At 44.3% G+C, this 27,682-nt stretch overlaps 1 protein-coding gene across 4 annotated transcripts in view; it reads right to left on the reverse strand.

Moving 5' to 3' along the window:
• CRHR2 (corticotropin releasing hormone receptor 2) overlaps positions 1-27,682 on the reverse strand; it is a 108,742-nt gene that overhangs the window by 50,826 nt on the left and 30,234 nt on the right. The window contains exons 2-3 of one of the 4 annotated variants that reach the window (XM_015852926.2): positions 25,049-25,557; positions 24,797-24,916 (exon numbers count right to left, since the gene is read on the reverse strand). The exons of 1 other annotated variant lie outside the window; for it this stretch is intronic. In XM_015852926.2, coding sequence (XP_015708412.1) covers positions 24,797-24,916; positions 25,049-25,163 — 235 coding nt within the window. In that variant the 5' untranslated portion in view covers positions 25,164-25,557. Of the gene's footprint in view, positions 1-24,796; positions 24,917-25,048; positions 25,558-27,682 lie in introns of those variants that run through there. 2 more of the 4 variants (XM_085539074.1, XM_015852925.3) reach the window with 2 other exon arrangements.

A 27,682-nucleotide genomic window follows, 5' to 3' on the forward strand; every position in this document is an offset into this window, starting at 1 on the left:
TGGAAGGGAGTCCTACAGCCAGTCTGGGATTTGTAGTCAAATCTGACTTCTGCATGGGTCCTATTCCCAGAGAGAAGAGAGCAGTGCTGCCCCTTTGCTTCTCTATCATGAACAATCATCTTAATTCTTTCCACGGTGACCAAAGGTCATTTCACAGACCCCCTACAGTAAGTCAAAAGAGGAACAGAAAAGGTGAGATAACACAGACTGGACTCGATGACAAGCTGAGTCACAAGGACATGGGGAGTTGCAGCAATGATCAAAGCACCAAAGAGAAATAGAAGGCAGATATGCCTCATCTCTGGTGTGAAGAGAGAAACCACCAGTGATTTTACAAAGAGAACTCCATGATCTCTTTGGCTTTAAAGAGAAGAACATTCCTCCATGCCTGTTTTTCCAATAAGAACTGGTTTCAATGTTTCTTTCGCTATAAGGATTACTGTGATCTGTTTTCAAGCACAACGTACGGAAGGAGACTGGATGAAGTCCATTTGCTCTTAATCATTCTCATGAAAAAGGAGAAAAAGGAAGATTTGTGATGGAGAATGAGCAGCAGATGACTGATGATGCCAAAGGCAACAGACAGCCATTATACACACAACTTCCAACACATGATCTGATATTAATTTCTCTGCCCTCATCTACGGCCTCTTCTTTGACTTTGATAATGTTGATTTCCTTTTACTGTAGATTATTAGCAACATTTCTGGCTCTTGATTGATTCCCCTTAATCATCACTCCAAGGGACAGGAAAGGAGGTAAAAGGGGATTCCCTGAACAGCAACAAATACTCAGTAGTGCTCAGACCTCCATTCTGGTTTCCAGCTTCCAAAAAATACACTTCACTCCCTCCAGCCCAGCCACTAAAACACACCCATTTCCATATTCTTTATTAGGAATGATTCAGTCATATAGACCACAGTCATATTCCATCAATAAAACCAATGACAGCTATGGCACTACTCCCAGAGTCAACTGCAGCCATCACAGCCCTTCAGACAGCACTGCTGTATCTTCCACTGCTGCTCCTGTTCAGTGGCTGCTGCTTTGACAGCAGGATGCCAGGCCTTGAGCCTACACAGCAACCATTATTTCAGCTCCAGCTGTCTAATGTTAGTTTTGAAACCTTTATTCACCCGCATACACGAAGACAGAGGAAATAAAAGCCTCTGCAGCGTGGTGAGGACACTGCAGATAGCAGTACGGTGCCAAATCAACCTCACTTCAGGTTTTTGGAGGAGCTTGTCCAGCTCAGTCTATTTTTTACCATTCTTTGCTGAATAAAGTTAGAAAAAAGCTATCAAATAACTACAGGAATGTCTCGCTTTCATGCATACATACAAACACATGCATACACTGCTATATAAAACTTGATCTGTTCTTAGCGGAGAATAATCATTTAGGAGCAGCTGAGAAATTCCAAGATGGAGATAAAAGATTCCTTATGTGGGGAAGAAAAATACAGTGTCACTTAATTTTATCTGAACACAGAGTGTGATAATTACAACTCTACCAGTATGGGGAGGAATTAAGATTGCTAAGAAACCCCAGCCTGTTGGTTGTTTAAATAAGAAGATCAACTTGGATTTGAGCAATGTATCCCCAAACAGCCCATAAGCCAATAAGGGATAACGACAGAATTGCTCAGGTTAGAAAAGACCCTCAAAAGTCCAACCTCAACCTAACCATACCATCCTAACTCTGACAACCCATCATGACACATATCTGACAAGGAAGGTCTTGAGAGACCTTGTAGAAGCTTGCAGACTTTACTCATGCATTCCATAATGCAAACAGAATTTGGTCAGGCTGGATGGGACTCTGAGCACTGATGGAGTTGTGGGTGTCCCTGTTCCCTGCAGGGGAGTTGGACCAGATGGCCTTTACAAGTCCCTTCCAACACAAACAGTCCTGTGATTCTGCGATTCTGATTTTGAAGGATTCCTCACACCCAAGATAGTTGGTCATAGAGAAGAGGGGGAGACATCAAAACTGTTTCCAGCTTTGCTTATCACCCTTCCAGCATCCCTGCCAATCTGTACCATGATGAGCCTGGGGAAAGTCTAGAAAAAAACTAAGTGTGAGTTGTTGCTACCTAAATTCATGCAAAAAATTCCTCCCCAGCAAAGTACACTTTATTAACAGAACTGCCAGAGACTCCTCTAAAAGACTCCCCAGTCTTCTGTTTAGTTCCTCCTCAGGAGGAACTTAAATCAATGGACTTATTCAGTGGAAAAAGCAGAGCTTTTTCTTGGGTGATTATCCCCTGTGATAACCAGTAAAAACAAAAGGAACTTTGTAATAGGGGACACATCATTGTGGCCTTCCAATACTTGAAGGAAGCATATGAACAGGAAGGGTATGGCTGTTTACGAAGGTGGATAGTGATAGGACAAGGGGGAGGGAACAGTTTTAAACTGAGACAGGGGAGGTTTAGGTTGGATCTTAGGTGGAAGTTTTCACCCAGAGGGTGGTGACGCACTGGAACAGGTTGCCCAAGGAGGCTGTGGATGCCCCATCCCTGCAGGCATTCAAGGCCAGGCTGGATGTGGCTCTGGGCAGCCTGGGCTGCTGGTTGGTGACCCTGCACATAGCAGGGGGTTGAAACCAGATGAGCACTGTGGTCCTTTTCAATCCAGGCCATTCTATGATTCTATGGCAGAAGCTCATCACACTGACTGCTCAGATTCCATAGGACCCAATGAGACAGAAAACAAAGCCGTGTTGCATAAAGGATATGTCACTACATGTGTATGCTATTCTTAGCCCTTTTTTCCAAGTCCCAGAAAAACAGCAAGCCTCTAAAGATAGGGACTGAATCACAAGCAATGAATTATTTATTCATGTGCCATCCTTCCCACCTGAGAGCTGTGATGGGTTTCTTCTGAATGCTGCAGTGACAAGCTGGAGCCAGGTAGGCTTCACCAAGCATCAGTTTGCTGCTTGCTATTTCTAGAAGTGACAGTGTTAGCACTTGGATGTGATTTTAACAGCACTCAGGTGTGCGTGAGAGTGAAAAGAAAAACATCTCTCCTCACACTTCATTTGTGTATGAAGGATATTCAGACAAAAAGGATGGGAAAGAAGAGTTATCCAACCAACACTTATTGTTCTGTATGCCAGCCAGCACCATCCTGAGAGCCAGCCTTTGTGCAAAGGGGTTTTTGTAGATACCACGCTGTCATTTTGGGTTGGGTGTGCCTTTGTTTGACATTGATATTCAATGATTATGCACTCACAGGTGAGGGTTGGAAGGTAGACAAATAGTACTCCAGGTAACAAATGTTCCCCTAGAGAAATATTTCTGACCTCAGCTTTATCTAGCCCACCAATCTGATGCTTCTCCAGGCTTGAAAGCACATCAGAACCACTGCTCAGCTTTCTATCATTTTCTTTTGCCAGAAATCTAAAATGCTTTACAAGAAACTCAAGCAGTCTAATAATGCTCACTTTTGGTATTGATTTCGTATCTGCCACAGAGCTCGAGTGGTTCACCCAGGTCATACAACACGCCAAAAAGCAAAGTCAGGAAAGGAACTTTCAAGGAGTTTAGAAGCCGTCCAGATTTCTTCACATTTCCAGCCCGAGGCCCATCAGACATACTGATAAAGATTATAGTCTAAAGAGCATCGTCTCAGTTCAGAGCTTCTGATGCTGATGGACCTCTGCTCTGCTCACTCTTGCTCTAGGCTGGGGCTGCCTGCCTGCAAGTATTCCCTTATCAACACATCAACACAGACCCTGCAGAATAAACTGCACAAAGCACTCAGAAATGTGGAGTTATACACCTTTGACCCATGAAATTCCTATGAACATGAACTAATGGAAAATAAAGTACATGCTCTCTTTGGTTTCCCAGTTCCCTTCCGATCAATGCCACACAGTTCTTCTTGGGAAACATAAACATGACTTTCTCTTCTTCGACTCATCTGAGGTTAACAAAACCCGTACAATAAAATACATCTCCAATACAGTTTATATTTTCCTCTTCACATCTCCAGTTGGAACTGTTTCAGGGCTGAGGTGTGAATGGTGTCAAACCAGTTGTCCTTTCCCAAAGCAATCAGCCTTTAGATGCATGACTCAGGAACTATCCCAGAAGCTGCTCTGTCATCTCTGCTTACAACACCTATTAATCACTCAGCAAAATAACCATAATTCAGTTTACAATTGCCTGTATACAAGGGGAGGTCATCATGCATATGCTGCTAGATGGATATTGAGCTCTATTTGAGATGCCCCATGGTGTCCAAGGCACGGACATCAAGTGTCCTTATGGACTTCCTGCCTTCAGTCAAGGACACCACAGACAGAACTCTAATCTTATGCTTAAGCAAGCAAGGTGATCCCTGGTGACTGGGAGGAGGGATGTCATCACCAGGGCTGAAGCCCAGCTTGTTCCTCAGCTTGATCAACTTGGAGAGCACAAAGCTATGAAGCTCCCTACCTAACCCCCTTCTGGGATGCTATCAGGGCTGATAATAATATTTGAACTTTATAGTAATTGCCTCTTAGCTGAAATTCAGAATTCAATTAGTCACTTGCCATAATTACTGAACGCACTAAGAAACGGCAGTGACAACAAGGAGAGGTGTAACTGTGCTTTATTACCCATAGATGAAGCACAGTGGAATTAAGAAGCGCTATGATCTGATTAGCACAGCAGTGGGAGAGAGGGGGAAGCAGCCTGAAGGTGGACTTGTGCTCAGCCAGGAGACAACGCTGGTGTGCTAGGATCTGCAACACCTGACTACCACACTGTCAAATATCATTTCAAAAAGGGATAAGAATGGGCAAGTTCTCCCAGTTTCTATGAAGACAACCTGACTCTCAATAATACAAAATCCCCCCTAATCCCGCTGTCCCACAGGATGAGCTCAATACTCAGCAAGACCAAGAGCTTGAATTCTGATTGCGGTGATGACTGCTGATGTGACAGGATATAAATAGCTCCTTTAAGCTGGTGCAGATCAGGTTTGTTGGAAATAAGAAAGCAAAGCCCCTGCAGACAGAGGGAAATACAGCAGTAATTCTAAGTCTTGAAGTCCTATTACACCTAATAATAGCGCTGTGCTTTCTGTTGATTGTTTCTCCCTGTAAATGCCTTCCTTCTCCCACTGGGGAGCAGGATAAGGAAGGTTTAAGAACAAACGCATGAAAACACTTGGCAGGAGAAAAGCAACACCCACCTCAGATCTTTCTTCTTTCTTTCCAAGAGGAACGGAAAACATTTGTTGAAGAAATTGTGCTAAAGTGCACTGGGCTTGAGCTGCAGTTTTGCCTCTCTGTCTACCAGCTTTTCCCTGATCGCCCTTCAGTCTAGTTCCAAAAGGTTCATTGAACAAGAAGCACAAACCAAGCACCGCACTGCTGCAGGGAACACTGTGTCCAGAGATGTTCTACCTGGTAAGAAGAGAGTCAGGCACCAGCTGGCATTAGAAATGCACTATGATGTGCTATGTTCATAACACATCTAATTGTCAGCTCCTGAATTTGAACTCCCATCTTCTACCAGAGCTCCCCTTCCTATGCTTTATATCATTGCTTCCATTGCTGTAAACACCGACACATTTGCATGTTTTCCCTACAGTGTAGCACGAAACATGAATCACATTCCTATCCCATCCTCTAGGACAGCATGGATAAAAACTTCACTTGGAAGTATGATTTCTGTTCGGCTTCTGATCCATCTAACATACATTAGTACTGGAGAGGTACCACAAAGTTACTTGATTTGCAAGTGATAGCACAAATGAAGTGATAAAGTATGAGATCTGTTCTAAGAGGGAACTGCAAAAGACCACGTTGTTTTGTGGGGGTAGTTTTCATGGACACAACCCCATTTGGCATTCTGCGTGCAAGATGGGAATGTCTGCAGTGCTCTCTGTCTCTGCTGGTGCAGCTCCCCAAGGCATCTCCGAGCTCCCACCCTAATGAACTCGCTGCTTATAGGAAATGCCTACATGCACCATTTGCTGAGCGACCACACGTGGGCCAGGAAGGCCATGATTAATCTGTAACAATCTCAGGCAGGTGGGAAAAGAGGAAAAGAGGCTGTTCCCCTGACATAACCTTATTAACACAATGCATCCATCATCTAGAAAACCTGCTGTTATGTGGGAAGGTGCTTTCTTATCAGCTGATAATTATTGTCTATTTGGGGGTTTGAAATGGCATGGGAGGGAGAAGGGAGATTTTAAAATCTCTTCTAATTTTGCAGTGTACAGTGGGTTCTGTCAGCACACGCTGTGACAGCCTAAGAAAAGCATCTCACCAGCTTCATTTCTTGGCTGTGATTTCTGATGGATCTTAAAAGCCTGAGCTCATTTTGACTAGGAGTGATTGGTAGGCAATCTATCTCCGACACATCTCACTTTAGTTGGCTGTAGGTTCACCACAGATTGGTAAGCGTGGCCTGGCAGTTTCCATGTTGCCACACCAGACTCAGAAATATGTGAATTTAGGGCTGGTTGTAATACTTTACATAAAGCCTGGCTGTGAAAAGGGTCAGGGTTTCAAAGCAGGCTGTGAGTCATCCTTACAGTGATGCTCAGCCCTGAGAAGTGCCTCCTGTTGGCAGCCCAGCCCATGAGGGACCATTCTACCTGTGGAGAAGTCATTATATTGGAGCTGGATGACTTTTGAGGTCCATTCTAATCTAAGCCAATCTATGGTTCACAAGGGTCACAATAATACAAAAGCATCTGGGCAGCAGTTTAATGCAACAGTGGCCAAAACTTCAATTGCCATGGGGTCTATTCTGCCTTCTGACTCCCTGCAGTTCCACACCTACAAGGAACTGAGGTTTTCAAAACACATATTTGTCTCACCAGCCACAGCTCTATACATCACCTTCCCAGAGGACAGCATAAGCACCAATGAAGCACTGGGAAAGGAAAGGAGGAGGTGAGGAGAGCAAGGCAGGCATCTCAGCACAACACTACCCTCATGGCAAATCCAGCAAGGACATCAGCCAAGAATGTAGAGTGAGAGAAAATGCTCTACGTGTTCAGAGAAGAAAAAAAGAGCTGGTGATGCATAATCATATGGCAGATTTGAAGTGTAGTGCATATAACTGCACAAAGGAACCTGAAGGCAGGAAGTCATGGAAAGCTCCTATCATTCAGCAGCTGATTTGATTGCTCTTTAATCAACTGCAGATTTCCTGTCATGTTGACATGGGAGATAGACACGAAGACTGCTTGCTTACAGTGAGGATTTTTAGAACACGCAAAGCAAAACAAAAATAACAACAACACGAACAAAAGTGACTTTAAAAGGATTTACCATCTCCTTGCAAAGAGAGCAGGGAGATCTATATATGTCAGAAAGTGCTAACCCACCTAGGAGAAACGTTTAGCGCTCACCACGCGCTTCCATTTACTCCACGTTCTCCCATTTCTACACTTACTGCTTTCCTTGGTAAAACATTTTTCTCTTCTGAAAAGTACAACATCGCTGAGTACTCACAGATTAAACTTCCCTCGTTGAGACAGATTTATTCCCAGTGCCCTTTCCGCTTCAACTATGGAATCGCTCCCAGAGAGTAAATGGAGTGTGCTCTATTTAAACACTGGGTATTCAAATGAGGACTGTTTTAATTCATATTCTGGTACTGAACCACAAATTCTTAACACCCAAGCTTGCCAAAACAACTGCACTGGAGAAGAGACAAAATGTGTGAATGGACAGACAAAACGCATTGCATTTCAAAGAATGCAAAAAGCATGAAGAGGATTCTTCAATTTCTAATGCTTTTCTGAGCAACACAACTTGGATGTAACTTCCCGAATATCAGTGAGTTACTACTGCCTTATATATTTAATGTGGAAAAGGTGATGCCAGAGTTCTTTTCTTTGACAGGCTGCCCAGACAGGTTGTAGATGTCCCATCCCTGGAGATGTTCAAGGCCAGGTTGGATGGGACCCTGGGCAGTCTGGTCTACTATTAGATATGGAAGTTGGTGGCCCTGCTTGCAGCAGGGGGTTGGAGCTTTGTGATCCTTGAGGTCCCTTCCAACCCAAGCCATTCTATGATTCTCTGATAGGTGAATTAACTCCTTTACATCTTTAAGTTTCATCATTTACCTTTACAGAGCAGTGAATGATGCTTTATGGCTGCACAGCCTTCATGTTCACATTTACAACCAGGGTACAAAAGGCAACGTTTGGTTGAAAAAAGCATGCTAGCTTTGACAGTTTAAGCTACTTCTAACTAAACGTGAACAGGAAAAAAAAAAATCTGCAGTAAGATATAAAAGCATTTAAATAAGCACCCAAATCCTGAAGCCCCTCCTGTCAGAAAAATAAGCATTCACTTTTACAGTTTCCCCTGGAAACGTTCATTTTGGCCTGGTGCCTCAGGAGCCCAAGTAAGTGCCGTTCTATTAAAGCCTAACATTATTTGTTTCCATTTTTACTCCAGGAGTTTTGTTTTCATAAATGGCAGTGGCGAGACCCAGTCTGTCTCCCAGCTGCAGTGCCCTCTCCCTTCTACACACCTCCTGGAAGTAACATAGCTTTCTATTGAGTTGTGCACTCACCTCCCCTGAAAGCACATCACTGCATATGTGGGTCAGACCTTGCCTCTAGACAAGGCAGAAGACAACCCTGCTGTCAGGGTTTACAATTACAGTCAAGAATTTTGTTCTTCTCCGTTTCTGATCTTAATGACTCCTATCATAGAACCATAGAGTGGCCTGGGTTGAAAAGAACCACAATGATCATCCAGTTTCAACGCCCCCTGCTATGTGCATGGTTGCCAACCACCATATCAGGCTGCCCAGAGCCACATCCAGCCTGGCCTTGAGTGCCTGAAGGGATGGAGCACCCATTGTGTACAATAATACGTAATGTATTATTACATTAATACATCATGTAACAGTTTCATCTGGTCATCACATGGGAACTTGAGCTAATTGCCCCAATTAGCTGTTACATGATCGTATATCCAGAATATGACAGGAAGAAACACTCAGCTTCAGAGAATTACTCGGGAATTAGTTCTGTCTACAAGAAAAGCAGAGATCATTATCTCTGTTTAAACAGATTTACAATGCAGCGTGTATGTACCAATTACTTCAAGTGCCTCCGTTACTTCGGTATTGGAAATCATTTACAAAAGCCGTTCACAAGATGCTTCCAATTGCAGAGAATACTGTGTGATTACATCTGACAGCAGCCAGTTCACACATCCTGCTTTCAATCCGTCCACCATCTTTCTATTTACTAATGGGAACATTTTTCCCATGGATAAGCCAAAGTCACTGACCTCAGAATTCAAACACTGAGATCACAGGATCCCAGAGCATTCGGGGTTGATGGCCTCGCAGTAACTGTGAGGGAAGCAGATGATTGGCAAATGCTGCTTCAGTGGGAACTGAAGTTCTTAAAGATGAGTTGAATGGAGAGAAGCTGGGCAAGGGAAGTCCTGGAGCTTTGAGCTGACATGGTGGGGAAAAGTGGGGGAGCTTCAGCCTTGGAGCAAAGTCAGAGAAGGCAAAAACACTTTTATGTGCAGCTCTCAGGACCATATTAAACAGGACATGACTTCAAAAACTCCAGGGAAGTATCTCTGTATTATATATAACAATACTTGCGTTGAATGAAGATGATTACTTCTGATCAGTGAGTTTGTTTCAATGAAAACAAAGATCTGTTTTGATATCCTTTGAACCAAGACAACCACCCTAGAACTTCAGGTAAAAATAACAAGGCAATGCAGCCCGGTGTCTCTATTTTAGGAAAGAATTTGTGCCGCAGGCAAAGAGTTTCTCTATAGGGCTTCACTAAGCTGCTAAGAGACCGAAATGGTTTTAGGCAGTGCACTGAATGAATCCTGATGGTTTTCTGAGGCTGAAAAGCAGCGTGTTTAGCGATAAGCGATAGGTGTTGAATTTAAAGCACTTACAACTCCCTTAAAATTCAGGCATGGATCTCCAGTCACTTTTATGCTGCCGACCAAAACAGCTCCATGAGAATTATGAAAGCTGGCAATATCTACCAGGAAGCAAAAGGAATGCAACCAACTGAACTGTCAGAGCACACATCCAGGTGTTGACATCTCTGCCTTTTTGTCCCTGCTGGGCTTGAGCACCAGAAATTGGAGATGGAGCTGTTACACATTTGATGCTGTTGGCACTGAGACAAGGTGCTACGGGTGCACCTGCAACAGCCAACAGCCTAAATCACACCTCCGGACTGCAAAGTAGACCATGGTTCTTGGGATTAAAAAACAATCTCCTTCTATGTTCATGGCAGGATATACCACTAAGAAATGAGCTAGCTTGGGTATAGAAAATGGTTTAAAGTTGAAGGAGGGAAGATTTAGGTTGGATGTCAAGAGGAAGTTCTTTACTACTAGAGTGCTGAGGTGCTAGAACAGCTGCCCAGAGAGGCTGTGGATGCCCCATCCCTGGAGGTGTTCAAGGCCAGGTTGGACGGGACCCTGGGCAGCCTGGTCTAGTATTAGATATGGAGGTTGGTGGCCCTGCTTGCAGCAGGGGGGTTGGAGCTTTGTGATCCTTGAGGTCTCTTCCAACCTGTGCCATTCTAAGATTCTGTAGTTCTGTGATTTTGAACAACTGTCAGAATGAGGTTTTAGTGTTTATACTACATCTCCTGGCCTGCTAAATCCTCTCTAGAGCCTCCTAATAGTTGCCATGTTCAATTATTTGTCTAGAGCCAACCAAAGACCCGATCCCAAGGCACTACAGAAGCACGAGAAGAATGAAGGTAATCACCAACGACTTTATCCATACAGGAAGGAAGACAAAAATTACCACAAACAACACCATGACAACAGAGCACACAGCACAGAAAACTGCCCGCCTAGCCTTGCAAAAAATGAAATCAGCACTTCAAAATCTGCAGAGGATCAGTTACATTTTCATACATTCATTCATAAGATCCGTTTAAGCATCCAGGACATTGCTAGTACTGCAGCTGAAAGTTACTTATCCACCAATAAGACTGTTAATACATAGGCATTCGCTTCCAAATGGACACAGAATTGTCTTGAGTTGTTTGTTGTTATCAATGATCTGACTCTTATTTGGCCACTTTAAGCAAAGTTTCTCCTGCAAAGCTTCCTGCCAGACCCTTGTAGTCAAAGGCGGATTGATGCAAATGGTTTCTACATGGCACTCCTCCTTCATTACAAAATTACATGTGTGAGATGCAACCAAATTGCATAATCTATGTAATTAGCTCATCCCAGTCATTGCCGCTGATGGAAACAGCTGTGAAGGTTAAACAGTAGGGAAAGTTAATGACATTTGTTCACAAGTAAGGACTGTAGCAGTAAAACTGAGCAGCTCTGGTTGTATTTCATCCCGGAGCACATGTTGCTGAGACGACCACTGAATTGGAGCACTCAAAGGATACCAGTTTAAAGCCAACACCTGCTGCAACTGCAGCAATCCAGAAGGTGACTTGTGAACTGAGTAACGTCCATGAGCTGGGCTTTGGGGTGGACAGAGACCATTTGTATAATGACAAGTGGTGTTATCAGCGTAATCCGAGTGACAGAGCAAAGCCTCACAATGCACAGAGAAAGGACAATCCTCCCCCTTCCCTGCTCTCTTTATGTTCGCCATCTACTGGGAAACCCCACTGCCACTGTAGGTCTCCCATATCAGACAGGCAATAAAGCCTCCAGATAGTCAACGTACCTTCTGCTTTAGTTTTAGAATGAAGAGGCAGTGCAGAGCCTCATCAAATGTTGCTTTCTTTTAGCGCACTGTCTTTGTTTTGATTCTACAATATCTCCATCATCACCTGAGAGCTGGAATTCCTCTTCATTTGTGCTATGGCGCTGAATGATGCACCCAAAACACATTTTCAGAAGAAAAAAACAAGTTCTTTGCAAAAACTGAGCTCATTTTACAGAAACTGAAGACAATATCTTCTGATAAAGCAAGACAGTTCATTAATTTATCTTCAGTGGATCAAGGAAGGAGACAAAACCCACTGGATAGGATATCTGACAACAGAATATGTATTACAGTAGCAAACGTAGCCTAGGAAACAATTCTGCATTGCAGAGAAGAGCACCAAGTAGCAGAAGAAACAAGATTTTGATAGCTAAGCATTCCCTTTGGCATGCAGAAAAACAGCAGGTGATGGAGACAAGCACATCTGCACCAAAACTAAACCAGGAGTGATAGATGAGCTCCAAAAGTAGATGGTCAAATACAGAAATATATTGGCCACTGTAATAATCACGTGCACATATTGACTGAAAAATGAAGCTCACGGATACTTTGGTTACTCTGAGCACTTTAATCACAAATGCTCCGTGTCCCCAGATAACCACACAGAAGGATGCTTCACATTCACTTCACGTTTTCTTGTTGAAAACAGAAGATTCTATTACTGAAAAAGAGCCCTGGAGACAATAATGTTACAATATTGAATTCCAACAGCCTACTTAGCACCCCGCACATCTGAAAGCCGCGGTATTAAAACTCTTACAAAGGGCTGCAAAACACCAGTTCTGCCCTCAAAACTGTCCTTCTTGGGCAGGGAAATTAATGGCACCGGGGAATAAAGGTGACACTTCATCTGAGAACTTCTTGCACTCTAAACCAAAAAATCACAACAGAGGTCCTTAGAGGAGCTGTGTGGCTGCAGAGATCCTGATTTATTGGAGCTTCTTTACAAAGGGTAAGACCAAGGGGCAGGAGACCAAAGCATCATGCTTGAGGGTATGGAATGGATCTCATTTATTGTCTGTTCTGACAGTTAGAGGTGAAACCTGCCTACTACCACCCCTTTCAAGCTGGCACAAACACAAATGCTCTCTACTGACCGCAGCTGTGTATCAGAACAGCCCCACATATTAGTGGTGTCCTGAGCACGTAAGACAAGCCATGGCCGGGTCTTTGTATTCCCAGTGAAATCTGCTCTTTTAAGGCAATTAGTCACAATCAATCAGTTCTAATATGCAGCTGTGCTCCTGTTGCCTGCATGCCCAACAACTCAAAGGCCCAGAAAGCCAAAGGAGAGGCAGCAACATATAATTAAGAGAAAGTCTATGGACAACTTTTTCCATAGGAGAATGGAAACTGTGCAAGCATTTAAGCCAAACACACTCAAAACCAAGCCAGACAACGTTTCATTTGCAAGACAGGTACATTGGCTTGGCCATTATTTTTACTTTCTCTTGAGTTTTAGCTTGCTCAGAGGCTCCAGGTGACACTGCTGTCAGCTATTGTGACCATTATTTCATCCTTGTTGTCATACAGCACATATCACACAGTCTGTACATCTGTTATTTACCCAACAGCTCCCCTCTCTCACCCTCCGCTCCTTGGGATGACTGCTCACATTTTCATTGCTATTTATTGCTGGCAGGCACGGCACTGAAGCTGTTCTTTACAAATGCCTTCTGTGTGTCTACTAATACTTGCCCAATCCCACCACCAGGATTCACACACTGTATTTTTAGGCAGCACTGAGTCTGAGCCCTTCCCAACCTGCAGCTGAAGCCATCTTTCCATCCAACCTCTCAACACCCACCTCGGAGCTGCTGTGCTGCTGCTCATCTCTTCACAACCTGCCACACAGTGCTGCCAAGCCCTGCATAAGGTCATTTCTGCATCTAAAACCACTAAACTCTTTCAGTAAAGTTTTCTGCAGAAACTGTCCCCTCACCCATTCCCATCGTGGCACTCAACTCATGCATGAGGTTTCCATCTCCATTCACTTTTATCTCAACCGATTGCCTCCCTTTTCATTCCCAGCCTGCCAGGATGATTCCCTGCTCTCCCTCTGCCCAATCTTTTCTCTGCTATCCTTTTTTTATTAACACTGCCACTCTTTTTTTACCCTTCAGTAATTCCTTCCCCTTAGAGCAAGGGAAAGAAATCAGCACTGCAAACAAGTCAGTCCCAATAAGACAAGAGAGCTTTAAATTCTGATATCTGATCTGTGTGTTTCTAGATGGCTTCAGAGAGCCACCCAGGTGTGAAAAGGACTTCTGCATCAAGAATTCACCTCACTGCTTAAATGCAAGCTCCAGGCTCATCCCAGGGACATCTGGAACCAAGTCACTGGTGCTTTCTGCTGAGAGCTGGACAGCAGCTTTATTCCTCTTAACCCAAGATGGAAGCAGATGCAGATAGAAAAGTCAGAGTTCAAGATTTCAGCAAGCATTACACAACATTCAGAACCCAGACACTTGAAACTTCCAGCGCTTAAACTATTCAACTTCATCTCAAGAAAGCTATTTTTATCCAGTCCTTCTACCTTAAGTATCTGCTTTCCAGAAAGAGCCATCAATGAGTCATCAGCAGTACAGGATTAAATCTAAGCAATTAGCCCTGCCTTTCCTAGTTGATTTTCATTAAGGCAACACAGCAACAAGACAGAGGTCAGTGCCCTGTGAGTCTCACTTGGTTCCCCAGAAATCAGGCAAAGTGTGAACAAAAGCAAACAAGATGGTGCAGAGCAATTGCACAGACCAGAAGGTAAAATATATGGAATCCCAATAGGAAACTGAGCACTTGAAGTTGCTAGAAACACTTCATTTCCAGATAAAAATGGTTAAGTCAGTGCCAAGTTTTCAAAGTTACTCCTGAATGCAAAGGGCTGGCTGGACACCCAACTTACCAAATGAATTTATTCTCCTGAGTTTTAAGAAGACGAGTTTTATCTCAGGTTTACCAGAAGCTGAGCACACTCCTGGTTGATTTCCATACGGTTTGCAGAGCATCAGTGACTTATTCATGTGTCTGCCCCATTCCTGGTACGTTCAGTGCCTGGTCAAGGTGCTGCAGGAATAGGGAGCCAGGAATAGGGCTATGGAAGCACACCAAGGTGAGGCAGGCAGGAAGCATGCAGCTTACCTAACCGGCTGGAAAAGTGATGAAAAATAGCAAAACAAATTGTCTTCAGGCCCCGTATTTGCAATCAGTTGTTCTACTTCTGCTCATCCATAGAGTGCTGATGTAATCACAGCAACCCAGACATGGGTCTGCAGCTGAAATCTAGCAGGGAATCAGCAAAACAAGGATCTCTGGTACCTTAACACACTCGCTGAAAAATCCAAGTGCTATTTATCACATTTCTAGTTACAAGAGAACATTCTGCATGCTCTCGTGGCAATGTAAACTGAAACACACTGCCGGGATGCCTGCCCTCTTCTGCCAAACCTGCCTCTCCAGTGCAGCTCACAGATCCATCCATTCCATCAGCATTCACAGAACGGATAAAAGAAAGCTCTAAATGTTTCTTGGGAGAGAATAAAACTGCTATTATTGTTGTTGTCAGAATTCATTTAGTAGGAGAAAGGAGACATGAAGGCGTTACCAAAAGATTAGGATAAAAAAAGGCAAATTCAGGCTGAGAATGGGATAGGGATGACCTAATGATAAGAGAAAAATCTTTGTGATGGTCTTTGAGATCTCTACAAGGACAAAAGAAGAACTTGCATCAAATGTCTGTATTCAGAGTGTTACACCCTCTCCCCTCTGGGCTGGGAAATGCAGAACATCATCCTAGATGCATTTGGGTCCACCCCTGTCATTTTTGAGGGGACACTGAAGCAGGGTACAGATCCAAAAAGATCTTTCTTCTCTCCTTTCCCTTCCCAAACCAAAATAAAACAGATAAAACACTACCCTTCTTATTCTAGTGCTGTAAAGAAGGTTTCCTTAGTCACAACCAACAGCTACGAGCTGACAGCTGGAAATGTTCATTTTTAGGGAGGCCCAACATGAGGCAGACGTGCTAAATACGAATTATTTATGCATGAAACTTAATTGAAGTGGGGAACTCAGATCACACTGGATGGTTGAAATGAACTGAGTATGGATCTATGGGATCCTGGCATCCCTTAGTGCAAAGCACTGGTGAGGAACTACGAAAGGCTGTGACTCTACGAAGGACATGTAGGCTGGCATCAGCCACCTGGCTCCCTGCAGCCCCACATCACTCAGAGAACAAGTGCTCAGGACAGTTGTTCAAGTGTATTCCAATACACAGATGCTGATGTTTCAGGTATTAGTGGTGTAATTCACTATTAATTAATACTCTCAGCACTGAGAAAAAGAGTCCATAGGAGTTCACAGCTAAGTTTAGTTGAGATGGTAACAGTGCACTAAAAAAGTAACTTCCTGTTTTGTCTTTCTCGTTTCCATAGCACGTTTTCTGTTTTCCATCCCAGTCTCTGCTCCCTGGATGACTCAGAAGGACAAGGAACTGCATTAATTCATGGGTCACTCTATAGTCAGCACTTTCCAGCTATACAGGGTTTTGGACAGGGAGGGAGTGAACGACTGCATGGTGCTTAACCACCTGCCAGGTGGATTACAACTGGATGTAAGGAAGGTTTTCACAGTAACGGCAGTGAGGTACAGGCACAGGTTGCCCTTTGAGGTGGTAGATGCTCCGTAACTGTAGGCACTCAAGGTGAGGCTGGACAGGGCTCTGAGCACCTGATGGAGCTGTGGGTGTCCCAGTGCATTGCAGGGAGGTTGGACCAGATGGCCTCTAAAAGTCTCTTCCCATCTAAGCAATTCTATGGTTCTGCAATTTTCCCAGGGAAATATCTTTATTTTTAAAACACTGAGACAGTTTTTGTTCTTATTGTTCACTTCAATAGATTGCTTCTTCTTTTACGGGTCTCTTTTGGAGCAGCATCTGGCCCTTCAGTTTGTTTCCAAGCACTGCAGAACTTTGTCAGCATAATGCAGCCTGAGTTTTATTGATTTTAGGGATTTGTCCCAAGAGATTGCTGGTTACTAATTCCATGAGTAACATCTGATAGGAATTAAACAGTGCTGAAAAAGCAGAGTATCTACTAAAAATCCACCTCCCTCCAATTTCCATACTTCTCATTGTCTTTCCCAGCTACTAAGAATGACTACTATATACTGACACCAAGTAGTAAGTAGTGTTGTGGTCCAAAACTGATTAAGAGCTCCCTTTTCACGGGACAGCAGACCACAAGCAAAGCCTTGCATGACATTGTCAGTTAGAACTTTGCTGGGACCCAGATAAAACTTAAAATACTGCTCTTCCAAAGCCATAGGAATTGCAAAAATTCACTGTTACATGAAGAGCAAAGAAATTTCCACACCACTGAAAAACAAAGGAAAGACAAATAACAGGGAACAGAGCTTAGCACTTCCCATCCTTTAGCAGTCCTGGTGAAGCCAGCACCAGCTGACCCTTCCAGCCTGCAACTTACAAGTGCTCCCTCAGGCCAAGGACAGCTGGGCTCCTTCCAAACACCCTCCACCTCCTCCTTCACCACTGTATTCTGGTCATCACTTCCCTTCAGGGAGCCCTATTTACCACCCAGCAGGATGTGGCAGCTGCTAAGGCATCACTGTCAGTGATTACAGCAGGACAACATCCAGGAGCACTGGTCACAGCAGTTCTCATTACGCCATCCATCATTTCACCCTCAAGTGTCTCAACGCAGATGCTTGTGGACACTTTACCTGCACTATAAGTGACACCCTGTGGCTGAGAGGAAGAATTACGGGTGACCATTCCTTCAGTGTCATTCCAATGACACTCCCTGGAAGCCAGAGCATCACAGTCACATCCTGGCTATGCCTTCCCCACTGAGCTCTCAGACCTCATCCACAAACAGCACGGCTAGGAGGAAGATGGTCATGATGGAGAACAACCAAAGAAACCCCACCTCCACGTCAGAGTGCCCACACTGATGTAACTGGGTGGGATTTTTCCCCCTCATTTTGATCCTCTGAGATGAGCTTTGTATCCCACTGTAAAGCATTGTTTTTTCCCCTTTCCGATGTTCTCATGAGCTGTTCCCTCTTTCATACCTCACTAGACCCAGAAGCACGTGATTGTGCAAGCATTATCTGATTCCCAATTTGTGGGAATCATCTGTTTGCCATCTGGAAGTAGCTGTTTAGACAACAGCTTGCTCAGGCAAGCAACAGAGAGGTGCACTAGACATCTTAGAGAAGAAACATCCAAAAACCCACTCTTTGCCATGGGGCTCAGGCTCTCTCAGAGGCCCATCCCATTGCAACAAGCCATTGCTCCAAGCAACCCTAGAGATGAGTGCTCTGCCCCAAGCTCAAGGTCAGGACACAGCAAGCAAAGCAAAGGTCTGGGCCACCAACTACTGTGCCAGCTCCAACAGCCCTTGGCATAGGATTGGAACAGCAGCAGCAAGCCCCAGCTCTGGGAAATGTGTCAAATCTGCCCCAAAAATCGAGTCTAAGCTTCAGAGCATCCCAAGTAGGCAAAAGAGGATCACAGCAAAGCCAGCTCATAGCCGGCTGGTGAAGAACAAAAATACTGATCACTGTTTAATTAGCTGCACAAAAGGTCCCTCAAATGACTGAAGCAGCGTTAGTAATCTTCTTATTTTACTACATGCAATTAGCTTCTGTTCCACGTTCAATAAACATCACGCACTTCGCAGGATGATAGCAGTGGGAAAGATGAGTTATTTTCATTTCCCCTTTTGTTTTCAACGCTCTGTTTCCAACTACAAAAGCAGGGAGATCTTTTTACCACAACTTACGCTTCACAATGGAAATAGGAAGAAAAAGAAAAGAAAAACTTGAGGAAAACAAAAACGTAAAGCCTTCCCCATTGTGTATGCACTGAAATCAAGAGCTTCCCACTGCTTTATTTGTGGAAGAACCCAACCTAAAGTAGCGAGAGAAAATGAACGAAGACGGTTTGAGATTTTCATTTGGATACAGCCCTGCTGGAGTCAAGCTGACCTCATCAGCCGCAGACTCAGGCTCCTCAGAGAGACTTTTATGAGCTTAAAAATACGTTTTATTCCCTCCTCCAAAATTCCAATTCCGGCTTTATTTTTCCTCTGCTGTGTTTTTTTTTCCCGTTTCTCATCCACCTCCTTCCTTTTAACTTCCATATGCTCTTGACTCCCTAACTGGCAAATAACTGTCCTGGTCACCCCAGCATGACTGGAGACTTTCTTTTATTACCTTTCTGTGGTGAGTCCATAATTAAAACTGGCTAAAAACATCTTTTCTTGACCCAGATCTCTTCCAGTCATTGAAGAGTACCTTGGGGTAAAAGCATTCCAAGCATCTAACAAGGTGACAGGGCTTAGTAACACCTAAGTCTGAAAACACACATGCATTGCCTTGCAAAAGGAGAAAGCTTTGCATGTGACCTTTGAAACCTCATCTCGGCAATGTGTTTTAAATATGCAAAGAGCCCTTTGGTCCAAATGGCAGCACACCAGCACTGCTCAGCATCTGCTGGCTGCCACTTGGACGCTTCCTCTTGCCTCATCCTTCTCCCCAGCCCACACCTCCACTGCATCCAGCTGTGCCTCTAGGAACTGCCACTCGTGCTGACAAGGCACCCTTGATGGACAATTAATTTCCTTCTCTCCCTAAAGATGAAAGGCCACCATAGCATAAACAGTCTCCATCTATCAGGAAGGGACTTGACTTTCAAGGACGCAGCCTTCAGAGATCAAGACCTAATAATCACTCAGGATAATGGAAGCCGTGTGTGTGATCAACAGAACTGCTCAGGATGGTGAAATACACAAGGTAGAACACAAGTGAAAACGTTAATTGAGCCTCTAGGCCAGCCACTTATAGAAATGCACGTGTCTGTAATTACCAGGATACATTTTATCCACACAGTTTGAACAGGACTCTGAGACCAAGGATTTCCAAGCAAGGCTCATGTTTTATATACAGGTTAAAGCTAGTGCTCCAGAAGAACTCTGAACAATAATTAATCAGAAAGAAAAGCAGCACAGGTTAGATCTTGTCAAAACAAGGGCTGTTTAACCTATGAAAATTAGCTCTTTTGCTCCTTTAAAAATAATCTCTTGAACTTCTCTTAAAAGAGGAGCATGAAAAAGAAAGAGAGCTATTAATTCACTTCTTCACCCTACCCTCATCACACAAAAGATTACAAGCAAAGAGCTGCAGGAGTTGTTCTTTCAGTGTGAAGCAATTTGTGTCAATAGATACAGCTGTGATACCCACACTCACCCTCTCCCATGTCTGGCCACACAAACAGCAGCCCAGTTGCTAAGTCACCAGCCCTCACCAAATCCTTCCCCACAGGGCATCCAGTTGTAGGGCCAGAGAGGAGAAGGTGGCGAGCACAGCCCTGTAACAGACAGTAAGGGACCAGGACACAGTTAGGTGCCTGTATGCCTATTTTCAGTAGCAGAAAATGGAGAAAATGAGGATGCTTCTTGCAATACCCCAAAGACTCGTCTGAACTGCCTGTCTCAGTCAAAGAGCTTTCATGTAGTGAGAAAGAGACGGGCTTTACAGTGAGAGCTGCAGAGACCTTCTGTCCCCGCTGACCACAAAAGTACTACAACCTCCTATGGCCAGATCCCAAATTTCAGCTCAACAGGCACCTGGCACAATACCCACACCTCCACTGCCAACCTTTAAAGGAAGTCTGGGAAAGGATGAAGCCAGGGTCCACACTTTCTGGTCACCCAGGTGCATGGCATGCACCTGAGCTCCCCTGGGCTGACCCTGCCTCCCCACCAGGTGCTCAGTCACTGCTTCAGGTTGTGAATTAGCATCTCCACAACTCAACCTTAATCTACAGACCAAAGGCTTGCAATGCTTCCACCTCTCACTTGCCACCACCATCTGCCATGCTGAGCTGGCCCGGAGAGCTGTCCCACCACAAAGTCAAACTCCAGCCAGCCATGCATGGCTACCAGAGCCATCTCTTACTATCCAATGAACACTAATCCTGGAATTCCCCGTTATAAAAGGCAATTTGCAATGACAGGAAAGAGCTGAAGTAGACATACTTCAGCCTGCAACACGCTCCAAATACTTACACATACAACCACCTCTTCTGCGAGCCGTGAAAAAAGCCACATTATGCCCATCTGCTGAATTAATCAAGCTTGAGGATATCCTAATAAGTGAATTATTCTGTTTTCTAAAAGAGGAATAAGAGCTTCACGCTGTCAAAGCATAAACACATCTAGAGGGCAGCAACGATACTGTCATCTTTAGCTAAATATAGATCCCAAGCAGAGACAAGCGCACAGACACACGCTGCACCAACATTTCCCCCTTGGTTTTCACTTCTTCCCTCCAGGTTTAACACAAAGACTTCTCTGCCAAAAGGCAAAGCTCTGAGTGGATGGTGTCATTTTCAGATGGTTGGCCGAAGAACGTTCTGCCTGTACTCACCCATCGCACCACAGAGAAACCAGACCTTGATTTGTCAGCATGACTGAGTTTCTCAAATAAAGGCAAAAAAATAAAAAAAAAATCAAAAAAAAAAAAAAAAGAAAAAGTAACAAAGTGTCAGAGATGAGAAATACTCCCAGACTGACAGACTGTGTTTTATGAATCCAGCTGAAACTTATCTGAGTCACTCAGAGGTTCCCAGGGGACGCATAGAAACACAGGCACACCAGCACAGCGCCGCGGGAACGTTCTGCAGTTAGAATGGAAATATTTTATGAAAAAGAAGGCAAAAAGGATTGTAGATATTTTTAATGCACTATTATTTCTTACGGGGTGGGTTTCTGTGTGTGTGTGTGTTCTGCTGGTACACGGTACGGTGTTAGAGTGATGGTCAAAGCGTAACAGCTGACAAGATGGATACCAAGAGGTCCATCCAAAGCCTTGATGATCTGATGTGTGGTGATGAGACCGACTGTTCTGCCTTGAATTCCATCCGCTACACGCACAAGAACTACAATAATGCAGAGAAATAGACTTGTGAGCTTCAGGACTCAGAGAGGCTGCTTTGCCATGGAGGGGAGCATTGAGTTTGACTTGAGCCTGCTGTAAGTTTTCCATATAGTTTGGGCACTTACAAGTCTGGGTTTTCTTGGTGTCCGGAAAGCAAAGTCTTTGCTAAAGAGGAACTCTATTGCTATGGGTCCTTGAGCTGATGAGCTGCTTATAGAAAATGGGTACAAACTTTGAATCTCTGAGGTCTTAGTTTCTAAAAGAATCACCAAAACAGATCCAGAAGACTTATACACATTAGATTGAAAAATAAACTAACAGTCATGTAAAATACAACTAACACTACATTACAGCTCCTCAAAGGCAACAGCTCTCAAATAGAGGATTCATGACAGTGCAACAAATAGCGGAATCACAAACCAGAGCTGGTTAAGCCCTTCAGAGAAGAAAGGCATTTCACATTGGTTTTTCTATACTTGTCTGAATTGTCTCTCAGAACCAACTCAGTGCAGTGTTACACACAACTGATTCTCCACCAAAATGCAAACTAGAATGGGACAAACTACACTCCTTGTCCGAGGCAGAAATCTCACGCCACTCCAAGCCACCCCCTGACCAAGTCTTGACTTTGCAGCTGGGTTATTCACCTCCAAAATCTGCAATCACGTCCCTGTTTTGCTTTAATCAGTACAGTGTTTATTTTATTACAGGCACACATAGTTCAGGCTTTAAGCACACTGAGTCCTTCTACAAATGGACACCTAGTCATCCCACAAGCTAACATGGTGAAACCATGCAAACAAAAGAAGTCAGATCATAGAATCACAGAATCATTAAGATTAGAAAATACCTCTGAGATCATCCAGTCCAACCGTCCACCCATCACCAATATCTCCCACTAAACCATGTCCCCCAGTACAACATCTAAACTCTTCTTGAACACTTGGCCTCCCCAAATTAAGGGCATACTCTGCATGTACTAATTGCCAAGTCTTTCAAACCACAAAAGAGATTGTACCTCTCTGCTCAAATCTGAGCTTGCTGCTCCACTGCTTTTCCAAGCTGTAACCACCAACTACTTGTTCCCCAGCTAAGGACTATACAAGTTGACTCAAAGCTTTTGTTCCTCTTCTGTGAAGTGAGTTGGAAGAGCTGCCCAAATGGAGGAGTATTAAGATCACTTGCAAGCTGGAGTGTAGCTTAGTTCTGTATACACACTGCTGCACCTGGGCACCAGCACAGCATGCGCTACAAGCCCGACCTGCAGACATGAACCTTCTTGCCACAAATACTCACAATTCATACTGAAAAATAACCATTTTCCCAGGCTATGACAAAGAAATTATTTCTGCCATTCAAAAGAAGAAGAACCCAAAGCAACCAACCACAAAAAAACAAACAAACAAAAAAAAACCCAACAACCTTAGCCTCATCAGTATTTCTCCCATTTAAATCTGCCTTAGGAAGAAGGTACTTAAGAGGATCTATGCCACTGTAAGATGAGAATTAGCCATCAATGGAAAGGAGAGATCAGAGAAGAACCTTACATCAGCACAGCGATGAACGACTGAAAGCATTAACACAGTTCATGGAAATACACTGGGGTATTTAAGACTTTTTTATTCCACGCACAGGAAAAGCATTTAAATTCTCTCCAGTGTATTTATGACATAAATAAGAAACCACCAGTCGTTTTTTGTTGTGGTTTTTTTTTTTTTCCCTTTTATCCTTTCTTTTTGGAGGAACATCATTAATGCAGTGGAAATACTGACATCCTCCACCAAAGAAATGGAAACAAAAAGAATATTCCTACTTCTTGAGTGCACCTTTGCTCTGGTTGCTCTTTCAGGGCACATTCTCATGCTCTTGCTCTAGTTTAAGCTGTCCTTAATTCTCAGAATGTGTCTCGATTGGTACTGGAAAGGTAGTTGGCTATTTACCATAGCATAACCCAGCCCATTGCCATCTATCATACTGCAAAGCACACAGGTCAGAGAACACTGAATTTGGGGACGATACCACAGCAGTAACTCTCTTCCTTTGCTTAAAGTCAATAACAGTGGATCCCTAAGAACAAATCTGGACAGATGATGCTTTCTTTTGCACAGCATGTGCACGGAACTTTTGTTTAGTTGTCTGATCTGGGGAAAGAGGAAAGTCACTTTGAGCAAGTTAAAAAACAAAGTCTAAGATGAGACGGTCACTGCTAGCGCCGCGAAAGCAACACTACCTGACCATCAGATTAACACCTCAACAACAGTTAGGAGAGGAACACAGAATTAAATGCTCCCAGCACAACACGCCCAGAGTAGCTGGAAAACGAAGTGACAAACAAGTAGGAGAGACGTATTTGGAAGTAATGCATGAAAACATCTTAATGAAAGGTCCAAACAATATTGACAGATAAGGGAAAGGAAATCAGTGCCTGGGTCCGACAGCCTGAATAATGCATCCTCAGTGAGTCATTGCAACTGTTTACCCCTAAGACTGAAGCATCACTTCCAAGCCATTTCCAAGGAGCCCCCATATTCCCCTGCTCTGACTTTCACATGCCTTGTAGCACCCTCTCCCCTTTCTCTTGCAGCAGCGATGCAGCCACCCCAGTCTTAAAAGAGAATGTGAAGTTACTGATGAGCCTTCTGCTCATCAGACAGACCTTCCAGCCCTGTTTGTCCCCATTCACAGTAACAGTCACTCCAAGGGGAAGCCTTTTTAAAACACAGTTATGTGTGTGTCCTTAACACCTTGCAAGCCAGAGGATCTTTAATTACCCGAAGGGCTGAAGCACGGTAACATTACAACAAGCATACGGCCATACATATCTGCATATAAACACACTGACAGCCAGCCAGCACAGTAGACACTCCTTTGGATTGATGGGGGCATTTTTGTCCAATCTACCCAAACACGATTAACCAAAAAAAGAATCACTGTCCAAAAGTCAGAGCTTCTGAGAAATCTGCATCATTCCAGGCAGGAATTTTGAGTATACAGGCTGGAATGTGGAGGAAATGTTAATTCCCAGGGAAACGCTCCTTTCCTTTTTCTTGGAGAAATAATTTGAACGTCCCCAGGTGATTTCTCAACATCAGATGTGCCGGAGAAAGGAAAGGAGTTTGCACTTACTTGTGGTGTTGTATTTGATCCCATTGAAGAACTCCGGGCAGGGTCTCTCCACCAGTTTCCCCGCCGAGGCTCTGGGCCAGCAGGTCCCGATCTGATCCGTGGTGGCATTACAGTACAGACCTTCAGAGTGACAAAAAGAGACAGAAAGGGAGAAAGAAGCAGCTGAGAAAGCACACGAAAGCAACACACTGCATCACAAATCTTAGCACTCGCCAAGCTTTCCGGAGCCCTGCGCTAGGTAACGTTTCCTACCATGAAAGCCCAGGAAAGAGATAGAGAAACTCTCTAAAACAGTCTCTTGTAGATCCAGGAGGCTGCAGTTGACATCAAATTCTTCTAAGATGAACTGAGAGATGGTCACATCCATTATTCCCCCTTGGGGCTGCAGGGCTGGCTCAGCCTCCTTCCCCTCCCTCCTTATTCTGCTTTTTTTTTGTTCCCTTTTCTGCCTTTTCGGACACGCCAAGCTGCGGACACCCAGCGATCCCTCGCAGCGCGCTGGCAACTTGGCTGAGACTCTGCTTTTGCCTGTGAAGCTCCGAGCTCTGAGCTCTTCTCGGCTTTAAACCAGCAGCTCAGGAACCAATGGGATGAGGCTGAGCCCGGAGAGAGAGAGGGGTTTGCGTCTCCCAGCCTGGTTCCTTGCTCTCGCAGCTCCCCGGTGCCGCCTCGCATCGCAGGGCTGCAGTAATGCTCCGCTCCCTCCCTCCCCTCGCACAACGCACACCGGTGCTTATTGGGAGCATCGGGGATGGACTCTTCTGCAACAACAAAAAAAAAACACAAAAAACGCTGCGAATCAGAGCCAGGCAGAAAAGGAAAAGCCATCACAGCAATAAAACTCCTGCGTTTCTTTTCTTTTCTTAATTGGGAAAGCCAAGGCGATGGCTGCCTTTGGTGTGCAGAGCTGAGGATGAGCAGAGATGCTCGGATAGGGAGAAGGGACCTGGCCCAGCAGATGGGGTGCTGGGAATGCCCTGAGCAAGAGGCAGAAATAATAAAATGGGGTGGTTTGACGGAAGGGAGGAATAGGAACAAAGGGAGCTGGAGGATCCAAACAGAGATGCTGGTGGGGGAAAAGCAAATGACACTGTGGGGGACAATGGGTTGGGGTGAAGCACTGCGAGTGGGGCAGAGCTCTAGGATAAGGAATGGACCTTTAGTGGACCTGAGGGAGCTGGGGTTGTTCACTGTGGAGTAGAGGGGGCTCGGGGGAGATATCATTGCTCCCTACAGCTCCTGAAAGGTGGTTGTGGAGAGGTGGGGGTCAACCACTGCTCCCAGGTAACAGCAAAACGGTTAGAGCTGATGGGCTTAAGCTGTACCAGCGGAGGTTCAGGTTGGATATTAGGAAACAATTCTCAGAGTGGCAATGCAGTGGCACAGGCTGCCCAGGGAGGTGATGGAGTCACCATCCCTGGAGATGGTGTAGAGCCATGGAGATGTGGCACTGAGGGACGTGGTCAGTGGCCTTGGTGGGGTGGGCTGGGGTCGGACTTGAGGATGAGATGCTCTTCTCCAGCCTTAACGATTCTGTTCCTCTGATTAAAGGGACAAGGAAGTAAAGAAAGAACACTGGATCCTAAGCAGTGGTACTTGTGGTAACATCCATCTCCCACCCTGCAATGTCCTGGATCTTCCTGGTAATCATACTTAAGATTGAAAGGCTTCATTCTTCAAGGACAGAAAGAGGAATGTTATCCAAAGAAAGGAAAAAAATACACTTGGGCTAGAAAGGCAAACAAATTGCCCACATGCACTGATGAGAGAACTAGCCAGAAAACTACCTCGCCATCTGGGAAACTGGAGATTTCTGAACACTTTCAGAGATGGCAATGAAAGAGGGAAAGAGAGTTTTGAAATGAGTACTTTTGGTTTCAAATATGCAAAACCAACAAATGCCCCAACCAGAGCATGATGCTTTGAGGCAAGTGAATGCAGCTCCATCCAGAGCCACAACTGCCTTCCCAAAGAGATGATCCTAAAACTGCATTCTTTTCTGAGAAATCTGCTTTTTGACACATTAACCTGTGTCAGCACTTCCAGATCTCCTCATCCCAACCATCTCTGGGCCTGAAAAGCAGGAAAGAAAATGTATTCAGCATCATTCACACCTGTTTGCACAGCACCTTCAGCAACATCTTGGCCGAAGGGTTGGGGCAGCAGAGTTTGATGAGCTTTTGGAGGAATTCATCGTTTTCTGAATGACCAAAAGAATGACAATTTCAAACATGGAGCTCCTTAGATATTTGGTAAACCCTTCACTTTTCTAAATGCAGTCCTGTATTTTCCAGCAGAAATAAGTGAAGATTCTTCAAGTGGTTCCAATATTACAAAGACAAAGATTGAGCTGGCTTTAATTTCCAAACCATTCTTTATAGCACTTAACAACCATCCAAAAAAGCACTGAATTAAACTAAGTATATTTTTCATGGTGAAGAAAATGGTTTCTTCATTTCAGTGAGAAGAGCTAAAGGATCAATGCAAAATGATTCTCCCTTCCATCTTTTCAATTCAGCTATCTATAGAACATCAGATACTGCTGTATTGCGTATACAACAAAAGCCCTCAAAAATAAAGACAGATGTGATGAAAAAAATATATTGGAGTAAATCTGGGTCAGGAAAACAACTTCTTGTTCCTTGATCCACAAGGGAGCACCTTCGATGAATGATCTCTTTGCATTTCTACCTTGAATGAAAAGCTCCTTTTGCAAACTTTCCTCATATATAATTAAGTATTAAGCCACAGTTTCCCTTTGGCTGGATCCAATCAAATCCTAGACTCATAGAATGGCCTGTGTAGAAAAAGACCACAGTGCTCATCCAGTTCCAACCCCCTGCTATGTGCAGGGTCACCAACCAGCAGACCAGGCTGCCCAGAGCC

This window comes from Coturnix japonica, chromosome 2 (genome assembly GCF_054131305.1).
Source record: "Coturnix japonica strain WE chromosome 2, WE-NBRP24, whole genome shotgun sequence".
In the NCBI taxonomy this organism is placed as follows: Eukaryota; Metazoa; Chordata; class Aves; order Galliformes; family Phasianidae; genus Coturnix; species Coturnix japonica.